This window comes from Chaetodon auriga, chromosome 1 (assembly GCF_051107435.1).
Source record: "Chaetodon auriga isolate fChaAug3 chromosome 1, fChaAug3.hap1, whole genome shotgun sequence".
Taxonomy (NCBI): Eukaryota; Metazoa; Chordata; class Actinopteri; order Chaetodontiformes; family Chaetodontidae; genus Chaetodon; species Chaetodon auriga.
Window position 1 is genome coordinate 30,278,263 of NC_135074.1, and position 21,270 is coordinate 30,299,532.

A 21,270-nucleotide genomic window follows, 5' to 3' on the forward strand; every position below is an offset into this window, starting at 1 on the left:
AACAGGGTCTAAATGTTCTGATCACATTAACAATATTCAGCCAAAACACGAAGAAAACACAGTAAATCACAGCGTCTGGGCATCAGGATATCAAGCACTGTTCAACCCTGTTGTTCACACATTTCATTACCTCACACACACACACACACACACACACACACACACACACACACACACACACACACACACAGCTTTGTTAGGACCAGGTGCTGCAGATAATCTCACGTCGCTCTTTTACAATGCAGATGGGATCGTGTGGCTGCAGTTCCTGCTTCAAAAGCATTGTTTAATCAGACAAACTGGGACTGGCTGAATGAAGATGAGCTGGAGAAAAATTAATAAATCATGCAGCACATCTGAGTACACATAACAAAAAAGTTTTCATTTTTCATATTCTGAGGTAAATCTGTATCTGGTTTTGTGGTTTGAAAGCTCTGACACTGAGATGGATGTCAGCATGTCAGCTGCTGTCAGACTCACACTGCTAACATCAGTCAGTGCCTTGCTGACATTAATCAACCAACAACTTGTCACATGGCTTTCAAGAAGATATTTAAGAAGATTAAGATATTTAACACACAAGGACAAACAATAAACAATCAAACGTTGTGTGCACAGTCTCCTCCTGTTGTCCTGTGCATGAGAATGAGCGCCACCTGTTGCTGATTGGCTGGACCAGCGTTGTGTGGTTCACTCCTCTTTGTTTGTTTCCCATAACTCTGATAACAACAGTTTTTTTGAAATTCACTTCATTAAAGACATTTCTGGGACAAAAACACAGTGTGCACATGTCATTATGTCTGACATTAATTCAGCTTTTTTCCTTTAAAATACTACGGTTGGAGGACCAAAAGACGTGTGGTTATTCTACAAAGGAAGCGCAGGTTCTGCAGATTCACAGAGATTTGTGTTTCAGCTCCTCCTGAATACAAAACACACGACTCCACCAATTCATCACTGCTCTCCTTCGACACTGTTGGACTCACAATGGACAGTTTTTTAAAGGAAACTGATTCTGCAGAACCACAGATTTTAATTCCACACATTCCTCTTGTCAAAACCTGACGCCTGCATTACCCACAATGCAACTGAATCACAGACAGTTTGGTCGGATGTGTTATGCTAGCAGTGTAGCCCCGTGCTGCTAGCCTGCTGGCAGAGATGAGGAGCAGCTATGTAAATAACGTGATGTACCTTCCACTCGCTGAGCAGTCCTGGACGGCGATCACGGGGGAGGGAGGGGAGACGGCTGTGGTCGGACAGGGGGTGGACAAGGTGGACGTCCCTGTGTCCAAACCTGTGGAGGCCGAGTACGATGAGGTCATCGCCTCGTCCACCGATGGGCTGCCCTTCAGGAAAAGCCTGTGGAGATGAGAGAGGAGGGGTCAGGTTTTACATTTACATCCAGGGAGGTCAAGTCAGGTGACTACCATCTGCAGGCCGAGGACATTTTTTTATGAGACGGACAGAGACGGTTTATTTCCAGGCCACTCTGACATTTCCAGATCAAACTACACTCACAAAGTCCTGATGACAATTAGCTGACTTTTGCAGCGTTTCAGCAGATCAGTACTAAGTCATCGTCGTCTACCTGCCGGGTCCTCGCATGTCCCTGATCTCCACGTTGAGGAAGGGCAGGAAGGGGTTTCCACAGAAGGGGCAGGTGGTGTTCAGGTTGGAGTCGTCTGCCGTCCAGCCGGCCATGATCTCCTCGTCATACACCAGGCAGTCGCACGTCTTACAGCGAGAACAGCTGGAGATCAGCAGCTGGACGTGCACGCACACACACACACACACACACACACACACACACACACACACACACACACACACACACACACACACACACACACACAGAGCGAGGAAGGTGAGCTGACAGACCAGAGCTCATCAATACTGTTTATTTCATTTTTACTGCCTTTGGAGCACTTCTGAAAGCTCTTATGTATGTTTCCACTATCAGTATGATTACATGTCACAGCCTGGATAATATTTCTTATTGATTAAAGGCTGAGGATAAATTTATGGACGCTGCATGAGTTAATTAAACACAACACTGTACCACCGCCATGCAGTCTGCTGCTATGCCCTCAGATTCATCACACTGTGAACTGTTGCAGCCAAAAATACCAGCGAAAGGAAATAATCTGCTGAGGGAGAATCTTTACGATTAGTTTGCAAAGCAGTTTGTCATTCCTGAAAGTTATGAAAGCTGTTTCTAAAATTATTTGTTCGGAGTGAAAAACCATGAAAGAATTCATCCCTGGAGCATGCGAGCATCAGCCAGCAGCCACTAAGTGACAAATCAACGCCAAGAAAACTCTGAGTTGTGAAGAAGATGCTGTCTGCTGCAAGCGAAGCACAAAGTGGAAAAAAGCAGGAAGAACTCACAATATACTTTATAAGGTAGAATCAGGAAAACACACCCAAGCTTTGACTAATGTGACATGATAGCTGAATTTCCATGCTGCAGTCTCACCTCCATGGCGTAGTTGTTGAAGATGCTGGTGTTGCTGGTGTAGCGTGAGGAGCCGAGGTCCGACTTGTCCGGCAGAGGGAAGCCAGGAGGCGAGAGGACACATCCTGATGAGAACGCATGACGATACAGAAGAAGGACACGCGTCACCAACAGGACATATATAAATATAAATAAAAAATAGATGACAAAACTTCTGTGAAGTCAGAATTTGTTGCTCCCTCTTACCGGGGAGCAGAGACGTGGGTCTCCCGAGGCTGGAGGCTGTGGTGGGGCTGTCCAGTCTGCTGCGGAGGGGGCTGCGTCTGGGGCTCCGGCGGGGCCCCATGGGGCCGTTCCTCTGCGGCGAGACCACGCACCTCTCCCCACAGTCCACCTCATCCAGCAGGGAGGAGCAGTCTGGATCCCCGACCCCGAGGGAGGACACACTCAGTCGGTCACTGTGGCCGTCCTGGATGAACAGAGGAGAGGCAGCAGGTTAACGTCGTCAGACTGCACAGGAGGCTAATGTTTACACTGTAACACGCACAGCAACGGAGGATCAGCACTAAGAACTTAATCAAAATATGGCCAAGGGCAGCATCCAAACCACAGGAGCTGCAATTTTTGGGTCAAATGTGTCACAACACAGAATTATAAATGAAGCACTGTGTGGTACAGAGAGCTCCGGCCTAAAAATGAGACTCCTCAGACATAAAGGAGCATGTTTGTTTGGTACAGAATCCAGAAAAAAGCACATTATCATCATCATTTTCACGTTTTCTCAGTGAAAATGAAATGCAATAATTAACCTTCCCACTAAAATCATGACTAATATCACAATTTCAATCTATCAAAATAATCTTAATGTGACTTTCTGGCGTATTTTCAGCCCTACAGACGACAAAGACAGGCCGCATGAGGCATAAATAAAAAACGAAAATAGGCAGGAACCTCGAGCAGAACCAGGTTCTGGGTGGACGGCCATCTGTCTCGACTGGACAGCTCTGCAGTTCATCAAAAGGCTGGCACATACAGACAAACCACCATTCCTGCTCACATTCACTCCAACAAGCAATTTAGAGTCCCAAACCTGTGTGTCTCTGGACTGCGGGAGGAGGCCGAAGCCCCCAGAGAAAACCCAGACAGAAACTCTACGTGCTGCCCTCAATTCTAGAAATATTCCATTAAACCACCAGAAAAGCAGAGTAATCAGCTATTTAAGCATTTAAAATTCAGCAAACCCACAAACTTCTACATTTCAGCTCCATCTCAGCTGAGAACAAAGGATGTGACTCCAGGTTAGCCTCTGAAAAATGTCGTAGTGCTGAAGGATTGTGGGAACACCGACAGAGCAGTTTTTACACAACAAAAGGCCACAAGATGGCAGCAGCTCGCCAAATGCAGGTTCGTCTTAGACCGCTGCTTATATGAGAGCTCCAGTGTGCGTCTCAAACAGATTTAGTACAGCACTAAAACACAGGCACACAGTGTTTCGCCCATTTACTGCAGATTATACCTGCAGTGATATTACTGGACACTGATAGATGTGTCTGATATATCACCTGTTTGCAGCTCTCTCAGAATAAGATTCACATCTCAGACTTGCATCATAAGTTGATATAAGTGATCTTAAGGAGCTTTGCATTGACACACAGCAGTGAGTTTAGACTCCGTACCTTGGTAGGTGTGGTGTATGTGGCGAGACGGGAATACCAGCGGCTCGCCTTCTCCGCCACGCCCTTCCCAGCAGAGAACACACTGGTCTTGAATACATCAAGCGTCGGTGTGAGCAGAGTGTCCAGAGCGAAAGAGGAGGAGGAGGGTGAAGGAGACGCCAGGCTCATCCTATCTGTCCTCTCCCTGTACGGGCTGGGTCGGGGGCTGGGGCTGGGGGTGGTGCTGGAGCTGCGGCAGGGAGGCGACGACCACAGGCGTTGGCGCGAAATGGTTTGGGAGGGCGAGGGTGGGTGGAAGGTGCGAGAGCGTGGTACTCCAGCGGTCCTGAGGGGGGAGCTGTGGGGCAGGCTGGCTCTGCGGGGGGCAGAGAGTGAGGAGGGGTGGAGGAGGAGGGGGCTGGCTGGGTCCTGCAGGTCCAGACTGGGTGTGCGGCTGCTCAGCGGGCTGCCCATGTGGTTCATGTAGAGCTCGATCTCCCTGGCGAGGTGCCTGCGGGCGCTCGGCGTGCTGGCCTCGTCCCCCTCCGGGTACTGATCCTCACTTTCCTCCTCGACTTGTGACTCTGCCGCCAGCAGGGACAGGGGGTCGTAGCCCATCTCAATGCCTGTGCGCTTGACGGCTCCTCTGGACATCTCGGCGGTCATGCCACTGTAGCTGGCGCTGCGTTCGACAAGTTTCTTATGAGGTTTGCTGGTTTTGTGAGAGCTGACGGCCGTCCCTGTTGCAGGCTTGTCCAAATCCAGGTCCTCCAAATCAAAAATGGCCTCTGTATTAGTTCTGTCCTCATCACTGGAGTCCTGTCCTTCCGTCTCCTCTTCCTCCTCCCTGTGATCACGACTCCTGGCAGCGCTTGCCTTGGCAGCCACCCCCTCTAACCCCCCCAGAGCCAGTGAGCGAGGCCTCTGATTCTTACTGAAGTTGGTACCTGTGAGAATTTTGACGTCTGCGCCCAGGTGTCCTGCAATCTTATCTGGATCGGTTTCACCCTGGCTCATACCCAGCCCCAGGACGGTGGTGCCACTGCCGCTGCTGCCCACCGTGTCACCGCTCAGCCGGCGGCCCCTCACGCCCTGCCAGTCAAGAGCCAAGCCGCTGCTGGCGCTGCCCACCACCTCCTCCAGAGCGCTCTTATGTCTCCTGAGCAAACTGTTGGTCTGGACCTCACCGATCTCATCCAGGGAGGAAGTGAAGAGGAGACCTGCAACATGGCCTGAGAGAGAAGGAGGGGAAGAAGACTCATGGAGCTGGTTCAGGAAGTTACAAAGTGGGAGAAGCTGTTTTGGGCTTTCAGACATGAGGGTCTCACTCTGCACAGACAACATGAAGTGATGTTGGACTTAAATACAAAAACAGCCACTGCATTAAAATATTACGGGCTGCTAATGAAGAGCAGAGGGTAAAGACGACGCTCCGCAGAGGAGATAACACATCCAGCAGTTCAAAGCATCACTTTCACATTCTCAAAACAAGTCAAGTGCTCAAACTGAAGGTCTGTGTTTTTATGTTGCGGAACATGGAGAATATCATAAAAGACTTTGGAGAAGCACTTCGTTCCCAGCTCCTCCCACTGCTGTGCAAAACTTCTGAATCTCTTTAAGTTTTGGTTTTTACCTGCGCTGGCGGAGCTTTTGGGTTTACAGGACGAATCGTCGTACGGAAAACTGCTGCGAACAATGCCACGGGACTTGAAGGAGGAGTGGACCTCCACGTCCAGCTGAGGGAGGCAGTCTTTACTCCCCTTCGTGCTCTCTGTCTCCGACACTACAAACACAAAAATTACAATTTAAAATCAGTCTTTTTTTTTTTTACTCTGTGCACAGCTTGAAAAACTGCAGCGTCTAAAAAAGAAATCCACTGAAGGACAGCACATGACTGAAATGCTTTGATGTTGAGAAACCAAAATGAATGAATCATCTGTGGAGGAGACGGAAAGATCAAGGCAGAGGAAGGGGAAATCCCGCGTGGCCGCGAAGCTGCCAAGTACTCATTTTTTAGAAGGTACAGTAGACAGAAATATCAGGTGATATCAGATCAGACTACTGACGGGAGCTGCAGTCGCTCTCCTTCTTGTCGTCTTTGTCAGGGGCAGCGTCCTGGGCGCCGGGGTCTCCTCTCCGAACCTCCTCTTTCGACAGCGAGTTATAACCCAAATCTGACTGATCTCCTGGAGGACAGAGAGAAAGACAGATGAAACTTGATGAGAAGGACGCAACAGGCCCTGAAGCCTCTGATTAACCACAAGATCACAGAAATATGAAATACAACACATGGAAAATCTATGCAGAGGAACTATTCCAGCTAAATATTTTTCAATCCGTGACACCTCTCCTATTACTGAACAAAGTGTTCAGCTTCGAGGGCAAAGTCCTTCATTTACCAAAAAAGCCTTTTGGTGTGTAAAAGATGTGAATGTATCGTAGCTTCACACTGTGGCAGAACAGGTAAATGAAACATACATGAGAGGAGGAAACTAAAGGTGTTTCTTCCCTTTCATCACCTCACTTCTGGGAGGCACAGCACTGCTGTAGGGAGGAGAGGAAAGGCAGCTAAGCCGTGCTGAAGAACAGAGTCCTCCTCAGGGCACGCACAGATCTACAGTTACTGTAAGGAAACGCACCGCAGCTTCACAGCTGCTGATGAATTTTAACTGTGAAGACTTGAACTCTGCGTCACTTCCGGCCAACTCCTCCATCTGTCTCTGAAACTTCACCAGGTCTCCAGGCAACCAGCTGCCTGCTGACCTGGTCTCCTCTTTCATCTTTCCAATGAACCTCGTCACCTCTAAATAAAACATGAGGCTGCGCAGCTCGGCTGTAATACAGTACGGAGCGACTCGCCGCTGATGGCGAGTGACAAAACTCGTTCCAGGACTGTAACAGTCAGTGAGCTGCACATCGAGGTCCGTCCCTCCTGCTGTGCCGGGAGCTGTGGTTCCCTCTCAGACTTTCTGCACACAAGGCGAAGTCTCCCGCTGAGGTGCTGTCTCCGTGATTAAAATTATTTCCGTAATCAAAAAGAATGTGCCTCTGGGTAATTACTCGCCATAATTGACAATGACAAATCACTCTGTGGTGAAGCGAGGAGCGAGAGTGAGAGAGGAGCGAGAAAAGAAAGATGAGCAAGAGAGGAGCAGCAGACTGTGATGTGCCGGATAGAGAGATGACACAGAGGAGGAAAGAAAGAGGAGGCGAGACCACAGAGACGAAGAGGAACAGAAGAGCGTGACGATGAAAGGGCTGACGAACGAACGGCGGAAATTAAAAAAAAAGCTGCCAGATGAGGCAGAAAAATGTAACCAGAGAGAGACAGACAGGCAGGCTGACAAAGAGGTTTACCTGGGTGGAGGGTGGCTTCTCTGAGCTCAGAGCCCCCCCAGTGTGAGTTGGCCACCGGGGCCCTGGCGCCCACGCTGCCGCCCTCATGGCCGGCTGCATGCAAGGGCAACACAGGCAGGGCCAGAGTGAAGGGCAGGGTTAGGGACAGAGCAGAGCAGAAACCACAGCCGCAAAACCAGGGAGAGACATGGATGGACAACGGGGACGGAAGGAAGGTGGAAAACAGGCAGCAGGTAAGGAGGTGTGAGAGGAGGAGGGGAACGAGGAAGAGGCCGGTCGGAGAGCGGGACAGATGTGGAAGGAGGATAAAAAATGTCATTGAGAGAGAAGAAAAAGATGTAGAACAAGATGGCTGCCTGTGAAAGACCGAGTCAAGCAGCAGCCATGTTGAGTGTACCTGTGCTAGATCTATCATCAGTGGGGTCTACTTTGACGGAGTCAGCGGCGTAGGGGCCCTGCTCGGCCAGGTTAGTGTCGGCCGAGCTATCCAGGCTGCCGTGACTCACAGCGTCCAGGTCGCTGCCATCTGCCCAAAGACAACAAGGCATTAAAGGAAGCCGGGCGCCACTTCTGCTCCACAAGAAGTGTCCCAATCAATGTGTGTCCTACGGGGTTTAATATCATGAACAAAAGGCGTTTTGACTGTCCCTCTTCTAGAATTTGATATATACAGTAAGAATGACTAATAACATAAGAAAAGATGGTTTACAAGCTTAAAAATACTTCATACATAATGTTGAAACGTGACAAATTTCTTCCAAATACCAACTTTTTCACGATGAAATCACCAGGATAAAACAGAGGTTTGCCATTTGTTTAGTTTCCTATGGTTTCCTAGAAAGGCCCTGCTATGGAGCTGTGATAGAGAGGAACATCTACATGTAAATTGGGGTTAATTAAAGGGGAAGACTGACTCAGTTCTAACAATTAATTAATTCTAAATATTTCCCACCACAGCCTCGAGACCCTTTTAGTCAGTGCAAGAAAGCATGTACATGATTTAACACATATGGAAAATTAAGCTTCCAATAATAAACTGAATATTTACTTGAATTTAAAAGGAGTTCAGCAGTTCTTTCAAGAAAACCTCTTGTGTCACCATGATGTGTGGGATGGGAGCGGCCTTACAGTCATGTGTTTTTCATGACATTACTCATTTTGTTACCAGTAACATCATAAAAATGAAGAGAAATCAAACTGGGTGTTGTGAGCAGATGAGTGTGCTTTACAGGAAGCCTCTTTCAAAGTGAATCACCGCTGAACTCAGGGGGAGCGTTCAGGAACACAATGCATACGCTGCTAACAGGGAGTATCTTAAAAAAGCAGGGATTAGCAGGGCGGGGATTAGCGAGCACTGGGTGTGCAGGTGTTCTCCGGCATGCAGGGCACTTCAGTCACACGTGCTGACACACTCGTGTTTTATGGGTCCACCTTTCAACTCAGCTGGTGGCTTATTACAACCAGCTTTTCTACATGAATGTGACTATTTGAGATCATATTTGTATGTTTGATCATCATCTAATTAGATCAGATTCAATGATTCATTCTTATTTGCTGCTAGTTATTTAAATCTCACACGTTTACCAAAAGTTTTCCACTTTGTTGTCTAAAGACTGAACTGACTTTAATTCTGTTGAAGTTATTCTTCTATGATAATCATTTTTTCCCACACTGCCACGTTATGAGCAGACTGATGCCTCTCAAATTCAAAGCTCTTCATAATTATACAAGCTTCAACACACCTGAACATGTCAGTCACGGCTCCGGGAGCAAAGCTTTGTGAACTACAGGAAATGCAGCTGTGAGCTGCTGTGAGTGACAGACGTGACAGAGCTCGTTGTGATTGGCCAGAACGAGGCACAATCTGGACTGACGGCCATATTCAGATATGATTTACGTTCTTAAGATAAACTAACGGTGCATCAGTGCATTAAAGTAAAATCCAGGTTCAACAGTAAACAGACTTTTTGTGAGTGTTGGCAGGATCAGATCCTCACGTTCCTCTTCTCAGACGTGCGGAGTGTCAGCGGTCGCAGTTACCTGACAGGGGGCTCTGGGTGAGGGGAGCGTGACGTCGCAGCGCCCGTTTGAACTGCGCCACGCCCAGAACCACATTTCTCAGCTTCATCCACAGGAAGTATCCTCCTCTGGTGCTGGAGGGCCACGTGCTCTCCAACACCGCCTGGACGCCACAGAGGAGGAGGAGGAGGAGGAGGAAGGTTAGATGAATGAAGGAAAAATGTTGCTGCCAAATGACTTTGAAAAGCGTCTGATGGTATTGTCATGCAGCAGTGTTGGAGTCATTTTTAATTCAAATTGTTAAGAATATCTTCCACCACGAAGCGTTCTTATACTCATCTGCTGAATAAATCACTACACACCAAGAGTCTGAATACTATGAGAACTCCAACTTCATTAATTCAGTTTCAACTGAACATTTTGAAGCGAGTGAGCTCAAACTGCCTGAATCCTGTTCCATAGGAAATCATTCTGAATGAATTTTTCATCACAGGCTCTAACTGCAGCCGTATTAGATCCACAGTCGACATCGGGAAAGGAAAAGGAACAGCGCTGCAGCTGTTGGTGGCCAAGTCACGTTCGACGGTCTCTGTCTGCTCCTAAAATACACTTCAGAAGCCCCCTGAGAGCAGCACGATTGGTATGCCGCTGAGCAGAGCTGGCTTTATTGCGCTGGCTGCTCCTGTGTGAAGCTCTGGGGTTGGGCCAGGTGAAACGAGGCTGCCCTCCCGCAGACGTCGTCAGTGATGTTAAGACAACTGAAGCGCAGCGCTCTGGCCACAGTCCCACTTAATATTACTTAGAGAATAATCGAAGTGTTTGTAAAGGCTCTGCGCTGAACGTGTCTGAGTGTAGCCTGGTGATGGAAACACCTGGCAACAGGATGTGACACGCTAGATTTCCTTTTTCACCCAAAATCCATAACATCTTTGGATTTTAGACCTCCACTCAACGTCTCTGAAAGAACAGTCGGACATTATGGGAAATCCACTTTCTTAGTTAGATTAAAAGATCCCATTTTGTGTGGAACTGAATTTAATGGGGAGCGGATGCCAGAATTAATACAACCCCGTTCATAAAAAGTTGGGACATTGTGTAAACTGTAAGTAAGTACAGAATTCACTCATACAAAGAAATTGTGTTCCTGAGCCCATACAGTAACATCCCTTATCCCCTCATGTGTTCACAAAGTGGTGAACCTCGCTCCATCCTCACTGTGAACGTCTGAGCCTTTCCAGGATGCCTCTTTCATACCCAATCATGATCCTCTCACCTGTCACCAATGAGCCTGTTTACCTGTGGAATGATCCAAACAGGTGTTTTTGGAGCGTTCCACATCTTTCCCAGTCTGTGAAAGCTGATGAGCTCAAACATTAAATACATTGACTTTGTTTAGCAGGTTATCACATCCTGTTTTATCTTGTTTTACACAGCGTCTCAGCTCTTTATGAATCAGGGTTGGAGTGTACATAAACACACACACAGAACCTCTTCCCTCCTCACTCCCTGCTTTGGACTTCAAAGACCTAAAGAGGGGAAAGAAACCACCTGCAGCTGTCTGACGCAGCAGCTGCAGCACAAACGTTCGTCTCGGTGGAGGAATCCGCCACCTCGAGCCTCCAAGCCAACCATTTCTAGATGAAATAACATCCTCTGAGGCGTCACACCGGAGCAACCTTTACTGCGGCCTCGTCTCCTGACAGCCAGCTCCCACATCAGCCAATTTACTTTTTCCCTCCCTGGGATGCCAGATCAGGAGCAGGCTGCCATGATAACAAAGCCACGGTTCCTCCTGACACCTGGGTGTGATCACACCCGACAACGCTCAACCTTGGTGGGAAACTGCAAATGTCAACAATGTTCCTTTTCATCTGAAAGCCGAGCGTCTGCGGAGGCATTACTGTGATGAAGAGTCTCTGCCTGGAAACTACCAACCAGAGAGGAATGAATTTTTGTAATGGAGCAACACAACAGTGTAATAATTTAGATCAAATTATTTATGCAGCTATCCTGAATAAACAGTCAGCATCCAGGCTGCGATCAGTCTGCTTTACAGATTTCCACCATACCTTCATCCAAGGCTAAACTTCATCTGATCAGTGTCTCCACAGGTTCACTGATGTTATTATTATTTTTTTTATTTCATGTATAACATAGCAGTACTAATTCAGAATATTCCTGCTGTAACTCATGATATTTCTCTGCATCTTGACATCACTTGATCAAACTTCTGTTCAACAGCCAATTCTCCTGACTTTTGCTGTATTTTACTGCTCTGACTCAGTCATTGTCTCCATCCATCACAGCTGATGGAAAAGGGACTATCCCATTGGACAGTCCTTCCAGAGATTTGTTTGACATTTAGCCGCCATGGGTGTGTTCACGCATTCGTCAAACTTGCTGCAGAATCAGCAGAATATTCTTAACACGGCCACGTCAGGAACACCACACCCAGGGCGACAGTATGCTGCAGCACTTGGGAGCCCCAGCTGATGTATTTTTATTAGTGCTCACATGAGACGCTGTGCTGGAAGCTAAAGGTGAGTTTTATGCTTTAAATCCAAGAGCACTTTTCTCTGAGACAAAAGGTGTAAATGTGAGCAGAGTATGTTGAGAATACTGTGTGTTGTAATTTCATGACATGAAAAAAAGAGCATTTAAACCACACATCTTTATTTTTGGCCTTTTACCTTGTTGTAGTAGCCGTAAGTGATGGCATTGGGGTGGACCCCGGCCTTCTTCATCTCAAACAGGACCCTGACTGCCAGGACAGGCTGGCCGTACTGTCCACACAGCTGCATCAGTACGCGGTAGCAGACCTGCACAGTATATGTACGCGTGTGATTGTTCAGGCTGCAACACAACAAACCCTCAAAACAGTGTGAGACGACAACTGGCTGTGATGAAATGAGTGTAAAACGATCTGGCTGAATAAAAGTGAGACGTGTTTCTGGAAATGGTGACTGTACCTCGTCAGGGGGCTGCAGCTTCTTTGCCTGCATCTTCCTGAGGACGTCGTAGGCGGTGCGCAGCGCCCGCACCTTGGAGTGGCACACCTTCACGTACGCCGGCAGACAGATGAACCACAGGCCGTAGCAGTGACGGAGCAGGCACTTGGACCACAGCTGAGGGATGGACGAGTACTTCTTGGCTATCTTCTGCGCTGACTTGATCTCCTGTGGGTGGAAAAGGAGGGTGGGGAAAAGATATTGTTTAATGCACAAATCAGGCTCATGTTTATGTGGGATTTCACTCTAAATCTTCAGGCTGAAGTCTAATCGTTCATCATCCTTGCCCCAGTTTTATTACTTTATTTTCATGGCTTGCTTATGGCAGTTCTGTATGGATGCCGAATTTTATGTTCTCTCTTGACTCTCACTCTGATTTTTCTAATTGTCATCAACATTGTGCAGTTATGGAGATTGCAAGCTGCAAGTTTCCACACTTAGAAATAAAAAAACAAAATAAATATATAAAAGATGGAAAAGACCATCAGCTCAGCGCCTAAACAGATGAATCAATAAATGATTGCGTGACAGCAGTGAGTTACTGCCATGCTGACCTGCTTAGTGCGTCTAAACATGGGGGCAGGGCTGGTGGGACAGCTGTGCCTGGCAGCGAGGCGGGAGGAGGGGGTCCGCAGGCCCTCCACAGGGTCAAACAGGTCAAGACTTAACACCGGGAAACCATCGTACCTGAGGAGCACACACGCAAACATCAGCGACACACACTTTCTTCTGTGTCTGCGATGGAAATAAATAATTGTTGGCAATATTTCAGGTGAAATGAGTCCTTCAGAGGTTAAAAGGATCATTAATACAGTTTGCTTGTAATTATCTACAAGGAGAGCTGATAATAAATTCTGGAAATCTGGTGGTCATTATGGATTATCAGGGGAGCTTAACAAAAGTGCTTCAGAAAAATCTCTTGGCATAAATTATTTAGAGCCAAACATGAGCTCAGAATACAAATAGCACATATTCAGACGCACACAGTCCAGCAGTGAGTCCAGGCTTTGGTCCCAGTGAGGGAGCTGGACTCCTGCTGGTCAACAATCCGCTGTTCCAAGAGAGAAATTAACCAACGCAATATATCATTCTGCTTTTCCGATCTTCTTCCTGCTGTTAGGTGTGAGTCCTGTCTTCAGCCTCGTGGAGAGACGGCACTTAACGGCAAAGTGGTTCATCTTTTCCCTTCACACATAACATTAAAGCAGAGTGCAGAGACTAAAGCTCTGACGTGGCTCATGATTCATGTCTGTGGATGTTTTGTAGTTTCTGGTGTGAAAGTTTGTTTACAGTAACTTTCTGTAAAATGCTCCCGAAGCATAACAACGTTATAAAAACAGAAAAGTTTAAAAGACATATATTTATTCTCCCGTTTGAGAGGAAAGGTCAGCTCCATCTGTACCTGTAGCACAGAGGATATTCCTCCCCCTCAGGCAGAGGAGGCAGCTCTGGAGGTGTGATGAAGACTGTGTGCTCGCTGCGCTGGGATTCATCAATCTCGATCAGCCTGGTCTCCTCCGGCCTGTCGCCGTCCACCTGCAGAACAGAACACACACACACACATGGACACAGATGTTTGGCTGCTGGTACCGTGACCCTTCATCTATCACAGCTGATGGAGACAAGGAGAACTCCAGGTGAGAGCTTCAACACCGATCCTGACTTTGACGAGTAATAAACATGTCAGTGTTTGCATAGGTGGGTTCACCTTTAAAACATTTTTTTTTAACTTGAGCATAATTTCAAAACAGCTTTGTAGCTTTCACCCTGAGAGCAGGAGTCTGAGAGAGGAAGAGGAGAGGGAGGATGACGGCAGGCGACCTAGATTTCCCGAGTGAACACACTTCCCTTTTTCTTTTTTTCGTTATACCACACTACCTCCCTGCTGTCACCCTATGTCACCCCCCCAGTACACACTGTACATACAGTAAAAAAGTATTACCCATACAATATCTACAGTCAAATGATTTCGCACTGCAGTTCCATGAACTTCGGGGACTTGTCTTTTAGTCCCTAATATGAGTCAAGCTCCTTTAGTTTGACCTTCAGTCGGTGACATTTGTGTCTTTCAAACTCCAAACTCCGTCCAAACCCTCATGACAAGTGAACTAAATGAAGTCAATGTAAAACTGGTGGAGCAGCCCTTTAAGGACTAACAGAAGTCAGTCCTGTCTGTGGTCTGCGCGTGCATGTTTGCACATGTGCGAGGCGCTGACTGACATTAGTGATTCAAACTACGAGAAGTGCAGAAACGTCACAAACTAAACCAAACAGAGCCAAAGAGTCAAAGTAAGGCCACAGATTAACGGATGGCTCCTCCAGTCGAAGTGTGTCGACTCTATAAATCTAAATCTGCACCTCGGGGGAGGTGACTCAGTGTGTGAGCAGCAAGTGTATTCTGCTGCAGATATCTGACACTGGACAGTGAACAATCCAACCTGTACTTATAAGGCGGATTTATCACGTGGTTATGCACTGTGTGTTTTCTCTGCTTCCATGTATTCTGAGTAGCTAACTGATTTGTTAATACAGCATCATCAATCAGTTTGATTCACACAATCAAACGAATCCGGGGTTCCCAGACAGCTCTGCCGGTAGAGTATGCACCCCATGCACTGAGGCTTACTGCTAAAAACCCCACAATCAAAGGACTCAAGATCAACCAGTCGTCGCACCACATCATCGTATATCCGTGTGCTTCAGGGTTTAATTTTATATTTTACAGGATTACAGACTCTATTGTAAAGGCTTCCAGCAGTCAGTGCTGTGTGTGTTTGATACACAGCAGGTAAAAGCCTACAATCAACTCAGCGGGAGCACTGAATTACTGTAAAGCTGAGTTTCTACCAGCGTGTCTCCAATGGGGGCGAACAGTGCTCCAGTTTTATTAAAAATGAGCCAGAAAAAAACACGTAGGTGGCCGTATGAAATGCGGCAAGCACAATGGACGACACTTATCATTTTCATCGCTGACATTTAGAGTTACTGCACATATTTTACCACAGCTACGTCGGCGGAGCTGACGGATAAGACTTTTCCCAGTGAATCTTGAAGCAGGAGGATTGAGCTTTATGCTGGATATGAAAAATGAAGGGTCACGGACGGAAGCGTCATAAATTGAGAAGTGCTTAACGACACGCTTTAGCGCTACGAGCAATGATTCTTTTCATGGCGGACGGAAGGGAAGTGAAGCTGGAAGTCCATAATTTAGTCTAGTTAGTCTGACAGATTAAAGACGATTAAAGTTTGATAACAGCCTCAGTCAAAGCAGTAAAGTGTGGGAGACAAAAGTGTGTTCTTTAGTTCAGTCTGAGCCTTTTTGGCTGAGAAAACTTTCATTAATTTCCTTGTGTCTAACACAGCACATCAAAGGCTAATATAATGTTCTGTGATGCTTCTCTGAGCACAGATTAAACCGCACTATTAAAAGTCCGTTAGCTCAGAGGTCTGGACAGCGATTAGGGAACAACTCCTGCTCGTTAGCACTGGACTGGAGTCAGAGAACTGATCAGCATACGTCCTGGATGTCTCCCCATGGAGATGTTCTGGACATGTCCACCTGGGTGGAGACCAGGACACACTGGAGGGACTACATATCCCATGTTGGCAGAGAACCAGCGGGAAGTGCTAAAGGAAACAGCTGAAGAGAAGGACGCCTGGCCGGATAAGAGTCTCATAAAATGTTGGCTTGATGCTGAAAAACATCTTAATAACTCAAGAAGAACAGGAAAAACAATATTTTTAGGATTCGAATATTTAATATCTCAGTCAAGTTAGGTCAAATTAGTGAACTGTTTGTGGTTGGTGTAATTTCTCCAATTTAGTTTGATTAAAGTGACTCTATTGTTTGGATTTGGATATGTGAGTGAGGGGCTTTTTGTTTTTGAATGCAAGACAACCTGCACTGCTCCACAGAGACTGGAGACAGCTGTGATGATGAGGAAGGAATCTGTCTGACAAGCAGCTTCTGCACTTCAGAAAACGGTGAGACAGGTGAGACGACAACACCTTGTCCGCGTCTCTCAGAGACATTCAGCTCGTCTGAGTCAGACTGGGAGGTTTCCTCGAGGCTGAGAGGCTGAGACAGAGACACCAAGACTCCGCTGAATGACTGCACATGAACTTGAAAATGTAGTTCCACACAGAAACAACTGGGACTCCATCTTTACCTGTAAGGTATCCACACATTCAGCCAAGACATCTGCTGACTGCAGCCTTGAAGGGACTCCTCTGAAGCTGCAGAGTCCAGCACACAAACCTCTGTGCAGCTGGAACTTGTCGTTTTACACTTATTCTGAGCAGATGAAACAAAAGAGGTTTTGTTTGTACTCTACAGAGCCGGGCTACGTGTTTCCTCAGGTACTTGGCTAAGCTCTCCGGCTGTTAGCTCCAGCTACGTATTTACCGTAGAGACACGAGCATATTGATCTTTTCATCTATCTCCTGGCAAGGAAACGAAAACATATTTCTCAAAATGTCCAACTTTTCTTTCAAATGCACACTCTCTGACTGTCATACGGTACCAGATTGTGGCCTGTGACACTGATTGGCTCTTTTAATTGCAGTCTTGATTTACTTACTGAAGACACAATTGTTTATATCAAATTTTGCCCCTTACTGTTTGTATTTCTGCAGCTCTTAATTGATGCAATTATATTTTATTTGCATGATTAGGTTTGTCTTTGGTCTTGTTCCTCTGCTGAATTTAATTAGTTTTCTTGCTGTAATGAACTAGATTCCCTCCGGGATCAATAGATTTTAGCCTTATCTTTCTGTATGTGACTGCTGTGTGTTTGTGTGTAGTAGAGTGTGACGTGTGCGTGTGCAGGATGAGTGCTGCAGTGTGCGTCCTCTCCCAGAGAGTAGATAATGTGATCCAGCCATGGCGCAGAAAGACAGTTAGAGGATTTAATCGCCCATGGAGATGACACACAGCGAGGACGAGGAGACCCGGCACTGCCGCAGGCCTGGAGACACGGAGGGAAGGCTGCGGGCGCCGGCCTCCGGATTCACTTCCACTATGTCTCAATTACAGCCAGAACACACACACACAAGTAATCCAAGGACATCCACGTCCATTTCAGAGTCTGTTAAATGTCACCCGCAAAAACCAGCGACCCACAGACGTGAGCAGGGAACCGAGCGACTGCTGGACTTTAAGACTGCAAACACAAGAAATGTAACCTTCAACATACAAACAGCTTGATAGAGGAACACAACCCTGAGAGCACAGGGGGTCAAACTACTCAACCTGCCCCCAGCGGAGCACACACTCAGCCTCCTTAAGGCTCTTCATAGCGTCACACTGAAGAATATGAAGAATATGGGGGGGGGGACCACGGTTGGTGCTTCAGATCACTGAAGCGTTCAAAGCCTTCACTCCCTCGAGTCATGAAAAATTTAAGGCAGAACTCTGTCCAGAAAAACGTGCATGTGGGCTTTCTATGAAACTGTACTTTCACTACGTCAAGACAACAAAATTGCTGTTGCAGCAAATTTGATATGGACGCTGAGTATTCTAAGATTCATTAAAAATGGAAAGATTCTGGGAAAGCGATGGAGTTTGGATCATACGGAGCTGATTGAAATGGAAGCTCAGAGTGAAGCTGCAGCGGTGGAGGCTCGTCTGAAGGCACATTACTTGCTTCTAGGAGTCTAGCACCACATTTACACTTGGTGTTGAAAGGGATCTGTATCCGGATACGTGATCCAGATAAAAAACCTACTGAGCACCTCGCTTCAACATACATGTATTTCCTCATCCAGATAACGTGTCCGGATACAGATCAGGCTTTAATTCCAGGTGTGTACTGTTTCCTGTGTTTTGATCTTCAGTCACTTTGTTGTTTGCTGAGACCATGCACACATCCACCACCTGAGAACAAAATGTATGAAGCAGAACAAGTAAGAATGCAGACCAAAATAACGATCGACTTACCTTTCCTCCTTTGTCTGCACTCCGCTCTGAATTGTAGAGCTGCTCGCAAACAGAGGCAGAAAGGGAAAGAGAAGGAGAAACTCAAGGAATTAGAAGAAGGAGAGAAGCAGGTTGGTTGAAGACACGTGAAGCGACAGAGTAAAGTGGAAACTACTAATACGACTACGAGTGGAGCACAAAGAGGCCTGATGAGAAACACTTGAAAAGAGCGTCACCCTGAGAGGGACGACTGAGCGTGAACCTGACGGAGATCTCCACACTGCGTCAAAGTACAATCAGCCATTTGGCAGATGCTTTTATCCAGAGCGACGTACATATGAATTCACACACTGATGGCGCAGCATCAGGGGCAGTTTTTGGGGTTCAGCATCTTGCCCAAGGATACTTCGGCATGTGGACTGCCAAGGCCAGGGATCGAACCACCGACCTCCTGATTGGTGGACGACAGCCCTACCTCTTGAGCCACAGCTGCCCAATAGATGCTGAAAATGAATGCACATACATACTGTGTGTTTAATGATTAAACACCACACTTACTTTGTCCACACAGTCATCGAAGAAGGCCAGACTGGCGTCTTTGTCGCTGACAAAGGAGCACTCCTCAATGAAGCGGATGAACATCTGGGTTTTGGTCATCAGCGAGTAGAACTTCTGGTGGGAGCGGTCGCGGCTCTTTAAGAACCCTGAGGAAACAAACATCGAGGTTAGCCTTTACATCGCTGAGACCTCTCTTCTTGTCGGGGATGATTCACAGATAAAATAAGAAACAGCAGCAGGTTCACTGACAAAGCTCAACCCATTTCATCTGCTGAAAGGAGGAAGACATTCACAAGAGCAACTTGAGGACTTCTGGGTAATTTTGTGGTTAAGAAATCCATTAGCCCATAGAAAGCTCTATATACATAGACACATACATATACACGACTTCCATTTGTCTCGGCTAGGATAATGCAAGCCAACACATTGCTATTAGTATAATGGCCAATTTGGGATGTTCAACACTGTGCTGAATAGTTTCCTTGATAGATGCTGAAAGCAGCTTGACTGACTAATTAGCCACTGCTGCTGTGGGACTGACAGCAGGATGGATGGCCACTGGCTCGCAGCGCAGAGGTGGAAGCCAAACACTTCCTACAGCTGATAAATATTTTAATCCAACCTGGACCATCAATTGATTCTGATCAAAACTCCTCTCAGCAGCTTCACTACACAGCTTTTTATTTCGTTTATATAGTAAGTACAGTCGAGTCCGAAAGAGTCTAAAAAAGCCTCTGGGCGCCCCTCGTGTCCAAACTAATGATTTAATGATCAGCTGATTAATTACTCATTCCCATCCCCTAGCCATTTGCTTTTTAAAGTGCTTCAAACATCAACAGTTTCTCGCTTTTCTCTGTTTCATATCACTGTAAGTTGAGTACACTTAGCCTCTGGTGTCGTCATTATGTGGGACAATTTACACACCAAGTAATTATGTGACTAAGTGACGAAGACTAAACACTGAAACCTCCAAACAGCAACCCAAAAGGACTCCGCAGTGGCACTGACTGTAATGAGGCAAGTAATGATCATTTGCTAATCCTCTCTGACCTCTACTAAAAAGAAAACTGTGCAAAGACAATATATTTAATGTTTGACTTCATCAGCTTCATTCATTCATCTGATGCAGCAACACTGTCTTCAGGGTTTGACCTTCTCACAACCTGCAGGGAACACTGTTAAAGTCACTGATGTTGGACTTAAAACACTATAATCATATAAAGGAGGGAGCAGGTTTTCAGGTTGCATCTGGGAAAAATAATCCATACGAGCAAATGATCATATTGGGTCATTTTTTGTTGTTATAAGTACGAGAGCAATCAGTTCGCACACAAGATCTACGAGTTGTTATATCTTTCCTCGAGTCATTATGTAACGTACTGCAGTCATTCCTGTTCGCCATATCAAATAACTCACACTGGACACGACCTTGGCTGCAGCTATCCCCCAGCCATGATTTCACCCTAACTCATTTCAGCTGTGATGTGAACCAGCTTTTACGGGCTCCCATCCAGAGGCCACACTCAAGCCTCTGGAGCATTTCGCAGCTCTGCCACTAACTGACTAACCTTCAGTGTGCAAACAGCCTTGAACCTCCAAACCAGCATCTTCACGATCCTCGGCCGTCCTTCCCAAAGTCTTTCTGTGTGTATTTACTCAGAGGTTGGGATGGACACTTGTGAAAGCTCATGTATTAAACAACACCATCTGTTTTTGAGGCTGGCCAGCTGTAGAGAGGAAGGTGCTACAGATGACGCAGTATTAGTTTATATATTCATACACTCATTAGCGCTAATCATGCACTGTAACTGTTCGACTGTGACTGAAGCTGGCTTCACGGCCTTTGCTGAAGACTGAATAATAATAATAATAATAATAATGGAAAAATTGGAGCAACCTAAACTTTTCTTGGATGACAAACGTTCTGATCTGACCGTAACAAACCAGTGTTGTGGTCAATGTGCTCAAACGTGCAAAGTGGATCTCAACGGAGCTCAAACTCAGTGTTCTTTCATTCGCTGTTTGGATTCAATCAGTCCCTCATTAGATGATTTAAATAAGCATCAAACTGAGACGTGACCTAAGGAACTGACTGCACATGAGATGTCCTCTCTAGGTGATTTCCAGATGTTTGTAGAAAAGACTGGAAGCCATGACATTTGTGATATTTCTCCCAGTTCGGGCAGGGTGGGGAATTCAGTGTTAATCGGACAAATAACTCCATCAGAGTGAAAAATGGCCGCTTTAAAGAAATATGTGCAGGCGTAAAACTCAGCGGCAAATGAAAACAGTTTCCTC

At 46.5% G+C, this 21,270-nt stretch overlaps 1 protein-coding gene across 10 annotated transcripts in view; it reads right to left on the reverse strand.

Annotated features, from left to right (window-relative positions):
* LOC143322663 (C-myc promoter-binding protein-like) overlaps positions 1–21,270 on the reverse strand; it is a 60,475-nt gene that overhangs the window by 6,158 nt on the left and 33,047 nt on the right. For 2 of the 10 annotated variants that reach the window (XM_076734009.1, XM_076734001.1), the window contains exons 13-28: positions 18,973–19,118; positions 18,436–18,474; positions 13,900–14,033; positions 13,052–13,184; positions 12,459–12,665; positions 12,180–12,308; positions 9,511–9,652; positions 7,868–7,996; positions 7,471–7,563; positions 6,180–6,299; positions 5,747–5,896; positions 4,135–5,345; positions 2,705–2,927; positions 2,480–2,583; positions 1,592–1,767; positions 1,195–1,362 (exon numbers count right to left, since the gene is read on the reverse strand). In XM_076734009.1, the coding sequence (XP_076590124.1) occupies positions 1,195–1,362; positions 1,592–1,767; positions 2,480–2,583; positions 2,705–2,927; positions 4,135–5,345; positions 5,747–5,896; positions 6,180–6,299; positions 7,471–7,563; positions 7,868–7,996; positions 9,511–9,652; positions 12,180–12,308; positions 12,459–12,665; positions 13,052–13,184; positions 13,900–14,033; positions 18,436–18,474; positions 18,973–19,118 (3,304 nt within the window). The remainder of the gene's footprint in view (positions 1–1,194; positions 1,363–1,591; positions 1,768–2,479; positions 2,584–2,704; positions 2,928–4,134; positions 5,346–5,746; positions 5,897–6,179; positions 6,300–7,470; positions 7,564–7,867; positions 7,997–9,510; positions 9,653–12,179; positions 12,309–12,458; positions 12,666–13,051; positions 13,185–13,899; positions 14,034–18,435; positions 18,475–18,972; positions 19,119–21,270) is intronic. The other 8 variants (XM_076734035.1, XM_076734027.1, XM_076734069.1 and 5 more) reach the window with 5 other exon arrangements.